The sequence below is a fragment of the Ruditapes philippinarum genome, unplaced genomic scaffold (genome assembly GCF_026571515.1).
Source record: "Ruditapes philippinarum isolate M1 unplaced genomic scaffold, ASM2657151v2 ctg3630_1_1_1_1, whole genome shotgun sequence".
Classification (NCBI taxonomy): Eukaryota; Metazoa; Mollusca; class Bivalvia; order Venerida; family Veneridae; genus Ruditapes; species Ruditapes philippinarum.
In genome coordinates this window covers 1-16,214 of record NW_026856243.1, presented here as the reverse complement: position 1 = coordinate 16,214, position 16,214 = coordinate 1, and the positions used below count along the sequence as shown (strand labels likewise).

The following is a 16,214-nucleotide window of genomic DNA, read 5'->3' as shown; positions in this document are numbered from 1 at the left end:
AAGTCCAGTTTAATGTTTCAAGGCTAAGCCTTGTTGTACTGACCAGAGTAGGTACAGTACCTAACCTAGCTAACATTGCCAAAGTCAGCTTATTTATACAATTCAGTATTCACTACAACAATTTGATTGGTTGAGAATAATATTGTATATACCATGCAAGAAGTATGAAAGATAGTAACTCATAACTTATAGATTAACTGTTAAGTTAGATTACCGTAAATACCCATCCTATTACAAGATATACCATAACCTAGTTGAAATTAATCTCCCAACTTATGTTCAAACCCCACATAGATTAACCAGACATATGCATCCCTTATCCCTACGCCAAATACAGGTATCCTCTGACTACCATAAGTACTCTTTCTTCCCTCATAGCATTATACTATGGAATAAACTTCCTAGTAACACTGCCCAACCTGAGTCAGTTCAAACAGGCAGTGGTGGCTTTGCAGTACTAGTCTTACTCCAAGTGTTTTTGAACTATTTTATCTCTTATCATCTTGTTTCACTATTAACATTTTAACCATGACTAGAATACATTTTCAGTCTCACCTTCCAAGCATGTCAATGTTTGGACTTTTCTTTTTTAGCTTTTCTTTTCACCTTTTACTAACAATCCGACGTGCACTAAATTCCTGCCTTTAATACTCGTAAGAGGGGTTGGCAGTATCCAGAGATAGATAGATAGATCTATACAACAGTTATATATCATATGTACTCCCCTTAAATCATTGCAAAATAATTCGTACAGTAATGTATCAACGTCTGCACTAGCTGCAGTAGTATAAATTTAATACTGACTATATTGCGAAAAAGTGCCCGTTATCATAGACATATATCTACTATGGAAATTGGTGGAAAAGACAATGCAAATTATCTTTACCTACACCCATAGCTGTTTTTTTTCCCGCGAAAATGTCAGTCTCTGTATCCGAATTTACTTCCGGAATCTAGGGGGTCTCCTATCGGTATTTTCCGGTCTTTTTGACCGGGATTTACTAGAGACCGGCGAGTTTATTGTCCGGTCTCTCCCGGTTTTGGGGAAGATATTTTATTTGATATCATAACAAATAGATAAGTTTTTTTTCCAAAAATAAATGTTTGTCACTTACTTTGGTTACAATAATTAATTAACACAGATCAACTCTCAAATTTATCTATTATTATTATTATTATTATTATTATTAGATCTATTATTATTATTATTATTATTATTATTATTATTATTATTATTATTATTATTATTATTTTATACATAAACATACAATTCTAAAAGAACAAAGCATGTTTCAATTTATTTACAATACTTATGTACAATAATTGAATAAAAGGTACATTTTTATGTATTGATATGACACAATCAACTTTGAAACATTTTATTTAATTTTTTATTCGTGTTTATTAAAGATTCTGAGGAATAACTCTAAGTTACACATTAGATTGTGCGAATTATTAAAATCATACACATTTCAAAGTATGTATTTACGTAAAAAAGACAAAAATCATAATAATTGAAAAAGGTAAGGTGGTTCAGTACCATTATGATAGAATACAATTTTATATCATGTAAGTTTTAATTAATATGCTTATTAACATTTATTATTTTATCTTTGATTTAATTAAATAAATAACGACCAAAAAAGACGTATAATTAAAATAATAATTGGAAACAAAATACATCATATACGAAAAATAACATGTTTTATATCAACACCCTTTTTCATCTAGAAAGATCGACCCATTTTTACAAATAATTATTAGAAGACGGCACTGACCGGGCCAAGTTAATAAGCTTAAAATAGACCGGAGACCGGAAGCGACCGGACCGGAGAATGGTATATCCCCGGAATCTGTCAAATTTTATCCAATGAAATGACGCGTTGCAAACGCAATGCCGATTTGAACTGTGGGTAATTTGCCAAACACTTCCTCTTTGTCGCCGGTTGGAAAATTTATTATTTTTTGCTGCAAAGATGGGTATGCGTCGAGGTAGAAGCAATAAAAACCCACCGGTTTTTAGCCATGAGTTTGTTATTCAAAATCATGCAGATATAACATCATGTGTGGCCATGGTTTTTGTGATAGGACTCATGTTTCAGGTTTGTAACTTTGACAAATGCCACATCATGCGCATGTCAGTTTTACATAAAGCATATGGTATTCTTATTTCTTTGCAAATTTCTTGTTAGTGTTCAAGTATCGGTGTTAATCAAATTACTGCTTTAACATATTGCATATGTTTCTTTAAAATTCATTATTGTTACTGTCGTAATTAGTTTAACTTTAGATAAAAATTAGCAAGTTTCATTTGACATATGGTCATGAATTTAACAAATTATTAGAGATCTCTGTCTTTGTCAGATCTTTGCAAAATCGTGTAGCAAACAAATTTACTTTAAACAGTGATTTAGATCTAATGTAGTCCTAATTATAAGACCTATATGTAACCTATTTCATATTTATCATTCATTAATCTGATATTTTACATTTTTCATTTTCCATGTTACTTTAGGTCTTAACAGATCTTTGCAAAATCGTGTAGCAAAAAAAATGACATTAGACATCGATTTAGATCTAATGAATTTAAACAATTAAAACAGCGTGTATTTACATTAATTTTGACCTATTTATGAACAAAACTAAAAAATAAATAACTTTTAAGAAAATAATTGAACTGTCACATCCGAAAAGTCATGATTAAATCCTCTCATTTAATTAAATTCCTTGCACAGCCAATATACAAATGGCCGCCATACAGTGCGCGAAATCTGATTGGCTAATTCAAATGCAAGCGTTTAAATGAGTCCAGAAGTTTCTAACGGAATATTTTTTCAACAAAATAATTGCCCATGCACCGTCAGTGTGTTCGAATATATTTTTTCGTTCAAAAAATTTGAATCAATCTGTAAAACGCTTTACTTAACCAGTATGGCCGATAAGCGAAATAGACTGATATTTATATTTTATTTTGAATTGATAAGTACATTGTTTGAAAGTTTTTGTTAATGATAGACCATGCAATTGAAAGAACAGAAGATGAGCTTTTGAATAAAGCTTGAAAGGCAAGTCAACAGACATTTTTTTAATTTTTTAAAATGCTAAGCGTTTATGAGCAATAACTATTAGACGTCAGGCTTGACCAACATAAAACTATAACAAGCCTGTAACGTCTAATCTATTGGACTAGATCTAATGCATTTAAACAATTAAGACTTATTTACATTAATTTTGACCACAGGCAAAAGTATCGGACCTGGGAAGAAAAAATATGACCAGATTGATAAAAAAAAACCTGTGTTCATCTTAAAAGTGTCAAAAAAAACGAAAAAAAATGTATAAAATGACCCCCTTTAAAAATATACTATAAGTTAAGAGAAGGCTGTAAACTCCAGATTCGAGCCTACGAGCAAGGGATTCATTTCCCGGGCCGTTGTGAAAACAATTGGCCAGACAGTTAAAAAAAACTTTTGTCACTATTTCATGTTTATATAAAACTTCAAAATGAGACCAACCCCAAGTCTCTAGCCCTTCCCGTTCATGAAATATCTATCAGGAAACGAGCGACTTCGTGCTAAAAATCCTTGGTAGACATAATTGCGGCACAACAATTCGGTACGTAAACATAGACTAATACATGTATGTCAGCTGACTACGGGTTAAAATTACTTGAATTTACTAAATAATATTACTAAATACATTAAGTTGGACCACTCACAACCGTCAGTAGCATCTGATACACGCAAAATTCGAATTTCAGACCTTTCCACGGTCTTTAGATTACTTTCTACGCCATTGTCAATCAGCTGTTCGATATTTTGTAACGAGTCTTCTGATTGGCCAATAGCAACGAAAACCGCAACGTTTCACACAAGATGCCTAATGGCGTAGAAAGCGCTTTACTTTACCAGTATGGCCGATAGGCAAAATAGATTGATATTTATATGTTATTTTTAATTGATAAGTACATTGGGCCATCCTTAAAAAAATGTTTGTTTGCAGTAACGCGACCGACTCACAAAATTTGCCCCTACTCAAATTTTTTTATTCATGGTCTGAATAAAATTTTTTTTTTAATCAGAAAAATTATGCCTTGTGCTTTGTTTTCGTTCTTTTAAAGGTTAATCGAAGAAATAAAATGTAGTTCTTATTAAATTAGAATTCAGTTATCAATTTATTAATTGTTACCAGATTATCAAAGCATATACTGTCCAGCATTTTGAAATTCCATGTTTATTTGGGAGTACAGTTCAATAAAAAAAAAGAAAAAAAAAAAAGAAAAAACCACCTTGAAAATTCTGGGTCGGGTTACTGCAAACAAACATTTTTTTAAGGATGGCCTTGTTTGAGAGTTTTTGTTAATGATAGAGCATGCAATTGAAAAAAAAGAAGATGAGCTTTTGAATAAAGCTTGAAAGGCAAGACAATAGACATTTTTTATTTTTTTAAAATGCTACGCGTTTATGAGCAATAACTATCAGACGTCAGGCTTGACCAACATAAAACTATATAATAACAAGCCTGTAACGTCTAATATATTGGACTAAGTAGACTTCAGTAAAGTATTTAGATATTTGCATGGCATGTATGGTCATAATGAAAGGAAGTGGCTGTCTTGTACGACTAGCCAGGACACACTGTATTGGCTAGCCGTACGGCACTTTTAAAAATTATATGGAAGTCGAAAATGCATATGTTATTTTATGAATTTTAGCGAGGATTTTAACAAAGAAACAGCAATTGCTGCAAATTACTTTTTAGAGATTAATCGCCATGTTGGCTACAGTAAACAAAGTACAAGTATCGATCTTTGTCATCTCCAGATGGCGAGAAAAAAAGAGCATTTGGTTGCAGTTGAATAACAAAATTGTGATAATAATCCAGTTTTGTTTCAATAAGTTTACAGTGATTTTTTTCCTGTATTTTACAGCCGAATAAATGCTGTTTCCCCTAGCCCAAAATAGGTATTTTTTCCCCTAAAAATTTTCCCCTAAAATCATTTAATGCCGTGTGCATACTCGTCATGAGAGCAGCTGACTTATATCAGCTAGAAGACAGAAAGCCGTCCCTATAGATAGCCTTTGCTATGTACTATGCATGTAAAATTGAACTAAAATGGATTTTTTTTATAAAATGTGTTAAATTTCATTCTCAGTAGTGGGAATTGTATTTTCCCCTTTTCTGATTTAACATGCTATATTTTTTTCTCCTTCAGAAAGCCACAGGTTGTTTTCAAAATTGAAAAAAAATCACTGGTTCAGGCTTCGCGAAAGTTGCCGGACCATCGGACATGTCCGACAAAAATCAGGCCGGTCCCATATTTTTTTCCAAGTTCCGGACCTTATGTCCGGTACGAATACGGGGATATATCCAAGACCGAGTTTTCTCCCTTGAATAAAGAAATGTAAAACGAGTTTTCATTCGCCGTTTCATTTTTAGTGTCTAATCAAATTCTAGATACATACAACTTTCGATGATCAGAAGAAAATGTTGGTGTTACTGCATTATTAAATTATTACGTTGGCGCTACGCCAGGCAAAAAACGTCTATTATCTAATGAAAGAAAAAAGCGAAACAAAAGAAATACGAGTCCAGGCGCCTGCCGAGAAAATTTGTGGGTAAATGGAAAAATGGCCGCTCGTGGTTGGTTTTTAACGAGGAAGAAAATAAGATGAAATGTACATTGTGTCATAAATTTTATAAAGATCATATGATGATGATGATTTTGATCATGTTTAAATTTCCAGACAGAGTCCATCAATCTGGATAAACTGATGTTTTATTTAAGAGAATAAAATTGTGTTGCAAATCTTTAAAAGTTCCTATGTCTTAAAAAAACAACACAAAGGTATTACCATATACATATATTTGGAAAAAAAATTCGCTCAGACAAAAGTTCTTTCGGTCAGACAAGAACTGAAAGTTTGTCTGACCGAATGTCAGGCAAATGTTTCAGCAGTTTCGCGAAGCCTGCTGGTTTAATTTTCAACACCTTTAAAAATGAAAAAGCACCGAAGATAATTGTTGCTGGGCTCTGATAACTGCATCAATGACCGAGAGTAGAAGTTTGTCCATCATTAAGGAAAGTTTGCATGTTCCCTGAAACGCATTCTAAAATTCTATTGTCAGTCCCTAGATAGGCTAACTCTGCTTTTATGTGCAGTATTATAGTACTATATTTAAAAATTATACAGTTGTTAATAAATTTTTGCATTTTACTGTTGTTTTTTTTTTTCTATTTTCTTTTTTTATTCTGCTCCGATCATGCCGTTATGAAAAAATCTCTATTGCCATTATGATTAGTTTTTCAATCCATGTGTTTTATTAACAAAAAATGATTTAATAATTCATCTTTCATTTACAAATAAAACAACAAATCATAAGCATGAAAAACAACCACGTTATAACTTATAACATGCAACTGTGACACTTTTATCAAGATTACGACGCTTGTATTACCTTCAGATTCATTTTTTTTATTTACTAAATAGCGGAGCATATCTATTAAAGTGAACACACAACGAAAAATGCAGGGACTTTGTTTAAATCCTCTTTTAAAGAAACAAAATAACAATCATATGCATTTTTGACTTTCATATAATTTTGAAGTGCCGTTCAGCTAGACAATACAGTGTGGCCTGGCTAGTCATATGTGACTCACATACGGCTAGAACTTTTGGCTAGCCGTACAGGCCCGCACGACTAGCCACTTCCATAATGAAAAGTATATTTACCGGGTTGATCCATATCAGTAAAATGCCTTATTTTATTTTGAGCTCTTAATTTATTTACAATAGTTACAATAAAGTTTTTGACAAAGCACAAGCAGATGAATAAAACATTAATGGTAGCCGCCCATGGATGATGTCAGGAATTTATCACAGTGAAAGTGAAACAAATGCCATAACATAATACTATTACATATTTTTTCATTTAGCTTCAAAGTGGTTGCTTTGTTATTCTGCAGGACCTAGGGTGGCTATATATATGATGTGAGTGGTTGGGAAGTGGTGTTACTGATTCTGATAAAACTTAAAAACCAGTTCATTGTTGAATTTGTATATAATATTTATACATTTATAAATGAAAACAATTTTTATTATTTTCAAATATTCTTCCCATTTTTTTTCAGGCAACTTCACCTGTAGCATCCTTGTTTGTAACCCTTCAGCACAATGTAACAATCAATGGTAAGTGTATTTTGGAAAATGTGTTAAATTATCTGTTTGCATATTTTAAGTATTGGGGAAAAGCACAAAATTGACCATTTAATATGTGCACAGTATGAAATTATTTATATATTTTGTTGTATTTTAATTGATACTCTTGATGAATATTCCAGATTATTTCATGATTTTAGTAAGATTAGCAATGTGCTTATTGTAAGTTTTAATGAATTGGAAAGATGAACCTTTTGTATTTTAAAAATATCCATCTATAGTTAATTTATATGTTTGAAATACTGGTGTTTGTTTTTTAGCTCATCTATTCGAATAGTGAGAGCTATGGTACTAACCTAGGTGTCGGCATCATATTTGAGAGCATAATCAGAGATCAATGTTTAAGGTCCATAACCTTAACTTGGATTTTGACAGTTTTATGGCCATTTTTGAATTTAAAAAAGCTAAGCTCTTTTTTGTGTATAGTTGAGCACTTCTTATGTGTTATCTTTTGTTATGTAAAATTAAATGAAGTCAATGTGAAGACGTAAGTTTGAATGACTGTTGTGAAATTATTAATGTTTACAGGTACAGAAAATGCAGAGCCATACAATATGTACACATGTGGAATCAAAGATTTGTTCACTGTATTTTTCTACCTGCTGATTGCCATCATTGCACATGCTGTTGTTCAGGAATATGTCCTTGATGTAAGTATTATAAGAATCTTCAGCATCTTATTCCAAATTGCAGGGCCACTGATGAGCAACATAAAGATTATTATTTTATGTCAGAATCTCTGACATTGATTTCAATGTTCATTGTATGATGCATTAGTTTCAAGACAGCTTGTATCATTTTTGGAAATTTGTATATACTAAGGTGTGTTTGTGTTGCAATTTTTAGACTGCTTAAGGATACTTGTGTTCTTATTGATTTCTCACTTTTGATTTTTTTTATATATGAAAGTATTTGGTAAGATGCAGAAAAGTGTTTATTATATATTTGAATGTTTCAGAAACTGAATCGTAAAATGCATCTATCCAAAGTGAAGCACAGCAAGTTTAATGAATCTGGACAGCTCATGACGTTTTACTTTGCTTCAGCTGCATGGGGTATTGACACCATTATGAGGGTAAGGGTTTTTATGTTGATATTAATTTTGTCAGTCATGCTGACACTGTTGTCATATGATGACTTTCAAACCGTAAGTGGCGGAAAGATCAAGGTGCCTTCAGTCCATTATTTAACCAACAGAACGACACATAGTAGTATTTGAACTGGCAACATTTCTTGTCTGAGGAAATTCTTTTTTAAGTCACTGACCAGTACAGAATTTTTGACTTACAAAATCTTGATTCGTTGATGGATTCCTTTCTTACTGATTAAATGATTTAATCTTATGATTAAATTTTCATCTCTTTAAGCATTTCAATAAATTGCAACACCGAGTAAGTTGCAAATGTCCACAATCACAATCATTTTAAATATCAGGGAGATATTTATAAAATTAATGAGCCTATTCTATACAATAATTATTCTTACATATTTGCACAAAGAAGGGAATGAAAATTAAATTTCTTGTGTCAAAAAAATTTCAACTTAATTTTTGCACTCATAAAGATATTTTGCCAAAGATATATTTGTTTGTTTAAATTTGGAAACTTGTATCTGAACGTGACATATTTTCACAGGAAGGATTTCACAGTATCAACCAGTTATGGCAGGAGTACCCACACAACAACATGCCATTCATGCTCAAGTTCTACTTTATCATTCAAATGGCATACTGGGTTCACAATTTCCCAGAGCTCTATTTCCAGAAAGTTAAAAAGGTATGTACTGGTTTATGATTGGGTTATGAGGATTCTTGACTAGCACCAATATTGCCAGGTTTTTTAACCACTTCAGGAACATATGAGCCACGTCATGACAAAACCAACATAATGGGTTTGCGACCAGCATGGATCCAGACCAGCCTGCGCATCTGCGCAGTCTGATCAGGATCCATGCTGTTCGCTATCAGTTTCTCTACTTGTTATAGGGTTTGTAAGCAAACAGCATGGATCCTGATCAGACTGCGCGAATGCGCAGGCTTGTCTGGATCCATGCTGGTCGCAAATCCATTATGTTGGTTTTGTTGTGACGTAGCTCATATTATTCTGGTGTATAAAATAAGCTTAATCCGATTAACAGTGAGTCTTTTCAAATAAGAAATTAAGAATGTAGTATAATTATTGTCTTTGTGGAAATTTTAGCCATTGCTATGATTGGGATAGAATATGCTTACCAACCAAGTGTAAAAAATTGAAAATGACATACTATTTTGTATCTTGGCTAAATAAGGATGAGGAACGTTTGTTTTGTTATAGCATATGGCGATGCTTTAGTTAGAAAAATATGACTCTGCCAATAAATATAAAGTTCTTTGATGAGGATTTTATTTTAATTTTTTAGAACTTTCAATCGAAAATTTTTGTGTGAGAATTTAGGGGGGAAAAAGAAATGAATAGCTTATGACTTTAGTTTAAATTTGGTACATTTTTATTACAGGATGAGATGCAGGGTAGAATCCAATACACAGTGCTTTACCTTGTGTTTATTGTAGTCGCCTATTCTCTCAAGTAAGTATACACCTTGAACTCTTATCATGCTAAATGTCTTAAAATAGACTGGTCCATCTGTCAGTCTAGACAAAACTATTCATCACTTTTGGAAAAATGTCAATATAATATTATATATTGACTGTATACTGAACAGGGCAAGTCTCAATCTCCACACAGTGATCTCCCCTTAATTCTTCGGCGTAGATCTCTGCCACCAAGGTCCCAATATATCAGAATTTCTGATATACTATATTTTTTTCAAAAATTGTTTTATCTACTGCTTTTATCTATCAGATAAGTTTTCTCTCATTTATTTAACAATGTTTATGGATAAATAAATAAATAATATCAATATTTAGAAATAATTTTAAAAATTATGAGATTATTTTCTACCGAGACGATATTTTGATATTTTATATTTTTTAGCTTTTGAATTTATTTTTCGTTATTTTGTATACTTTCGATAATTTTTTGATAAACTATATCGAACGTAGGCACTAAAAGTTCAAAATAAAACAGAAAGAGAAAAATGACGTTAGATTTTCTTTGTAACGGTCGATATTTACATTTGAATTTCGACGTAACGTCATGTGACTTTCATCATCATGTGACGTCTTTGAAGGCAGTGATTACAATTCTGCCAAGGGAGGTAATCACTGTGAGGAGTTTGGGCAAGTCTATGACCAAACTCTTGTACTGGTCTAATGGGAAAAGACTGTTGCCACCGACAGTTCATCATAGAACTCTAGTGTGATTGAAGTAAAATGAAGTTTTACGACTTAAAAGATGTACTTGGGTTGCTAAACCTACTTTCCAATCTAATTTAGATTGCCTGATTAGCTAAAAGGGGTGTTGACTTTAACCATAGATTTCTTTGTCTTAGAAACTTTTAAAAGTAATGAAAACTTTTAAGATGCAAACTCATAATCCAAAAATATTTTTTAAATAGATAGCCATATAGAAAAAAAGGAGCGATTAGTAAAAAAAAGCTTGCAAACTAACAGTGCTTTTTCTTGTCTCGGTCATAGAAAAACTGTTCTGCTGCAGTTGGTTCATACATTTTACTTTTCCAGTTTCTCTGTGGTAGCAAATTTGTTTTTTCTGAAATATTAATCAAATGTTTTGGTGTATAAAGAATTTTTTAGGAAGCTCTAAGCTTATAGACAAACTTTCGAATCTGTTCCTTGAATGAACCATAACTGAGATAGGAGTGTAAAGGTTCTTGCTCAACGTCTGTTTATAAAAACGGAACATTCATGTACATGATATTTTTTTTTTTTTCAGTTTTACGAGGGTAGCTCTGCTGATGATGGTCCTGCATTATATTGTAGAAAGTGTATTCCACTTAGCACGCTTAGTATACTTTGCAGACAAACTTGATATAGCCAATCATTGCTTTATGGTGTTCAATGTCTTGTTTGTCCTGGTACGACTAGGGACAATAACTCTAGCTGTCCTTACATTCTGGTATGTAGCTTTTCTACCTTAAATTTTAGTTCGCATTGCTTAATTAAGATTTTCAATATACTGGGAATATTTAAGAGTATAGTAGTTTGAGCCGTTTGTTGCATGTTTTAGAGAAAGAAAGAAAACTTTCATAGTCACAGATGTTGTACCTGAGCTCCATACACATACAATTGTATTTAATGGGGTGACAAATTTAATTAGAGGTAATTCGACTAATAATGACCTGTCAAATAAGAGTATTGAGGAAATAATTTCATGTACATATATTATTGCAAAATAGAATGAAAAAACTGGATTTATATTGAAATTTTGGGAAAAGTACGATTTTAAAAAATTTCCTGAAGGGTAGCATCCCTTAAGTGGACCCTTCTACAGAAGGGGGAAAAATCTGCCCTTTGCATACTTAAAATGTGCAATGTGGTATAAGCCTATTGACATATTGTATACAATTTTCAAACAGATGTAGCCATGAAGTGTTTACAATGTTGTATGATATGTTACAGGTACGGACTTCAACAATCTAGTCAAGATTCTATAGATGTTGCTGCCGGCAACTTCAACACAAGACTTGTCAGGTATATAGACATCCTTGTCATAATTATTTCTGATATTTACACATTGGTCATTGTACAAATATTCTTACTGTATTATTTTATTATGGTCATGCATAACTGTCGTATGAACACATTTACTAGTGCTTCTCTTAAAGCTGCATGCCTCCAGATGAGCAAAATATTTCGATAAAATCAAACCTGAGAAAAAAGTACTAATATGTACTAAGATTTTAGGAAAGGTAAAAAGATTCAAAATTCTAGTAAAAATTTACATGTTATAATTTATGACCGAATTTTGCAGTATTTATAACTATATTTCTACTACGTTACTAACGCAGTAAGGACTAATTTTGCATATTTTAACCTCTTTATAGTAATTAACATAGGTTGTAAGTGCCATTGATTATGTGTAAATTGCATTCTTTTGGTAACTTTACAATATTATACTGTTAAATACATTTTCAATTTTTTTATGAAAATATGCATGAATCTGGAGGCGTGCTGCTTTAATTATAAATTACAACATTGCCATACTTACATGTTGAATTGTACTCAGTACTAAAGCTGGTGCTTAGGGGAATGGATGTTAAGTTGCTTTTATAACTAGCATCTATTAACAGACTCGAACAAACCAAGACTGTAACATTTCCAATTTGCTGTGTTGGGCATTTATTTAAGGTTTGATTTGATCTATGTTGGAGTTTTTCAAGCAGGTTCTTACAAGGCTGCAGATAGTACTTAACAAAATTTTACGTTCAGAATATGTCTTAAATATTTGGTCAACTAAACCTAACTTTAGTTGAACAAATAACAGTTTTATTTTAAATAATTTTATCATTTTCAAAACATTATAATCTTTATCTTTGTAATTATGAAAAATGATGATGGATAGACAATTTACGAGCCATTTATCAAAGTCAAAGGTCTGACATTGTTGGTAGAGATATCAATCAGGGTTGCTCATGTTTCTTTGCTGAATTATGAATAATATTGGAAATTATATAATGCAAGTCCATGTTTGTTATGCATAAAAATGTTTTTGTGTTTTGGCTGATCAAACAGAACAAAAGAACTGGTTGTTGATACCCTTTTAACCTAAAGACAGCTTGCAAAATTTTTAATGTTATGTTTTATTTCCTTTAATTTTTCAGAATCACTTGTCTGACGGCCACTTGTCTGCTACAGGCATGGATGATGTGGAATTTTATTACCTTCCATTTGAAAAGAATCCGAGAACGTACTGTGGCCACACGTAAACTTCGCTCGCCCACCAAGAAGAAGGGTAAAGGTGAGTGAAGTAGGTAGTTAGTGTATTTTCTGTTGTTGAGTATTTCATGTTTTGATAAGAGATTTTATGTTGTGCAATGTGGTTTTCATTTGCTTGAATGTTGATTTCTTTTTGTATGCCTTTATTCTCATTTTTTGTGCTGAAATATTGAATGAAATGGCACTTGAGGTTTTCCTTCACCAGTAAAGCTGGAACGTCGCCATATGACTTATACTGTGTTTGTGCAACCAACCAAAAAAAGTGTCTTTATACTAATTTTTATGCCCCCATTTTGAAAAAAAGGGGGTATATTGCTTTGCACTTGTCGGTCCGTCGGTCCGTAGACCAAATGGTTTCCGAGTGATAACTAAAGAACCCTTAGGCCTAGGAACTTCAAACTTGGTATGGTGATTGGTCATGACCAGTAGATGACCCCTATTGATTTTGGGTCAAGGGTCAAAGGTCAAGGTCACATTGACCTTTGAAAGCAAAACGGTTTCCGATCAATAACTAAAAAACCCTTATTTGGCCTAGGAACTTCAAAACTGGTATGGGTGATTGGTCATGACCAGTAGATGACCCCTATTGATTTTGGGGTCAAGGGGTCAAAGGTCAAGGTCACATTGACCTTGAAAGCAAAAACGGTTTCCGTATCAATAACTAAAGAACCTTAAGGCCTAGGAACTTCAAACTTGGTATGGTGATTGGTCATTGACCAGTAGATGACCCCTATTGATTTTGGGGTCAAAGGGGTCAAAGGTCAAGGTCACATTTCTGACCTTGAAAGCAAAAAACGGTTTCCGATCAATAACTAAAGAACCTTAAGGGCCTAGGAACTTCCAAACGTACTGGTATGGTGATTGGTCATGACCAGTAGATGACCCCTATTGATTTTGGGGTCAGGGGTCAAAAAGGTCAAGGTCACATTGACCTTGAAAGCAAAAACGGTTTTTCGATCAATAACTAAAGAAACCTTAAGGCTAGGAACTTTCAAACTTGGTATGGTGATTGGTTCATGCACCAGTAGATGACCCCTATTGATTTTGGGTCAAGGGGTCAAAGGTCAAGGTCACATTGGACCCTTGTTAAAGGCAAAAAAACGGTTTCCGATCAATAACTAAAGAACCTTTAAGGCCTAGGAACTTCAAAACTTGGTATGGTGATTGGTTCATGACCAGTAGATGACCCCCTATTGATTTTGGGGTCAAGGGGTCAAAGGTCCAAGGTCACATTGACCTTGTAGGCAAAAACGGTTTCCGATCAATAACTAAAGAACCTTAAGGCCTATGGAACTTCAAACTTGGTATGGTGATTGGTCATGACCAGTAGATGACCCCCTATTGATTTTTGGGGTCAAGGGGTCAAAGGTCAAGGTCACATTGACCTTGTAGGTAAAAATGCTTTCCGATCAATAACTAAAGAACCCTTATTGCCTAGGAACTTCAAACTTGGTATGGTGATTGGTTCATGGACCAGCAGATGACCTATTGGATTTTGGGGTCAAGGGTCAAAGGTCAAGGTCACATTGACCTTGTAGGTAAAAACGGTTTTCCGATCAATTAACTAAAAAACGCTTAGGCCTAGGAACTTCAAAACTTTGTGTGATGATTGGTCATGACCAGCAGATGGACCCCTATTGAGTTTTAGGTTGAAGGGGGTCAAAGGTCAAGGTCACATTGACCTTTTAAAGTAAAAAACGGTTTCTGATTCAATAAACTCAAGAACGCTTAGGCCTAGGAACTTCAAACTTGGTATGGTGATTTGTCATGACCAGCAGATTACTCCTATTGATTTTGGGATCAAAGGGGTCAAAGGTCAAGGTCACAATGACCTTGTAAGTAAAAACTGTTTCTCTCTGATCAATAACTAAAAGAACGCTTCGGCCTAGAAAACTTCAAACTTGGCATGGTGAGTCCGGTCATGACCAGCAGATGACCCCTGTCATTGATTTTTGGGGGGGTCAAAGGTGTCAAGGTCACATTGACCTTGTATTTGTTAAAAACGGTTTCCGATCAATAATAAGAGAACCCTTAGGCCTAAGAACTTCAAACTGTGGCATGGTGATTGGTCATGACCAGCAGATGACCCCTATTGATTTTGGGGTCAAGGGGTCAAAGGTCAAGGTTCCACCATTGACCTTGTAGGTTTAAAAAAACGGTTTCTGATCAATTTACGTAAAACGCCTAGGCCTTAGAACTTCAAACTTTGTATGATGATTGGTCCGTGGGACCAGCAATGGACCCCCTATTTGAGTTTGGGTCAAGGGTCCCAAAGGTCCAAGGTTCATGACCCAGTAGATACTTTATTAACCCCTTATTAATTGTTTGATCACTGGGTCAGAAGTCATGCATAATAAACCTTTATCACATGGACTTAAATTGGGCTGCCTGATAGGGGGCATACATGTTTTACAAACATATCTTGTTTTGTAGAAGATAATAATGCAAATAAACTGTAATGGGACAATCTTTTGTTGGGTCTACTCTGATGCCTTGATGCTTGTGCCTGAAATAATGCATGAAGAGGTACTGTAGATTTTCCTCCACCAGTAAAACTGGAAAGTCGCCATATGACCTTCACATACCATACTTTCAGTTTTGACTAATTGAAGAAATTTACTGAAACTCTTTTGGCCTTATATTGACCGATGGGATGCCTATGGCATGTGGTTAAGGTCATTGACTTTAAACCACTTGCCCCTCACCATTGGGTTTGGAAAGTCACCTTATGACTTCTACTGCTTTGTTGTGTATTAATTTTGATTGGATTGTTCCTGGTTCAAAGCATGCTATGTTCATTATACAAATTTAAGATGGTAAAGGGAAAGTAACTGTTAGGATATTTATAGTGACACCAGACTTTTGTGTTAACATACAGCCTTCTGAAGGATCTGTTATAGATTAAAATACACTATTATCCCACCAGCAGGGTATGCACTGTAATATACAAGTATTCCTTGTATCGGACCTTGAATGGAATTTAATAGATATTTTGATCTTAGACATGAAGTAAAAGTTTCATTATATAAGCTACTTTTTCAAACTGTTCTTCTTCAAAAATTTGTCAGAATGCTGTGTCCGCATATTTTTTTGCCAGTTAGGCATATTTTATTGCTGTGTCAGCATTTTTTTTTTGCTTGTAAGTGTATTTTTTTTTTGCT

General features: G+C 33.5%; 2 protein-coding genes across 7 annotated transcripts in view; one reads left to right on the top strand and one right to left on the bottom strand.

Annotated features, from left to right (window-relative positions):
- The window catches only part of LOC132745917 (MYND-type zinc finger-containing chromatin reader ZMYND8-like), a 59,227-nt gene extending 58,224 nt beyond the window's left edge, over positions 1-1,003 (bottom strand). For 3 of the 6 annotated variants that reach the window (XM_060734930.1, XM_060734935.1, XM_060734936.1), the window contains exon 1: positions 887-911. In XM_060734930.1, coding sequence (XP_060590913.1) covers positions 887-896 — 10 coding nt within the window. In that variant the 5' untranslated portion in view covers positions 897-911. Of the gene's footprint in view, positions 1-555; positions 693-886 lie in introns of those variants that run through there. The other 3 variants (XM_060734933.1, XM_060734931.1, XM_060734932.1) reach the window with 3 other exon arrangements.
- An 884-nt stretch (positions 1,004-1,887) lies between these two features.
- Positions 1,888-13,084, top strand: LOC132745920 (translocating chain-associated membrane protein 1-like; the record flags this gene model as incomplete). The annotated part of the gene is given in 9 exon segments (XM_060734938.1): positions 1,888-2,102; positions 7,133-7,190; positions 7,749-7,870; positions 8,179-8,295; positions 8,855-8,995; positions 9,714-9,784; positions 11,051-11,233; positions 11,737-11,808; positions 12,939-13,084. Coding segments are annotated over 9 exon segments (1,035 nt in total). The 5' UTR covers positions 1,888-1,976.
- Between the last annotated feature and the right edge of the window lie 3,130 nt (positions 13,085-16,214).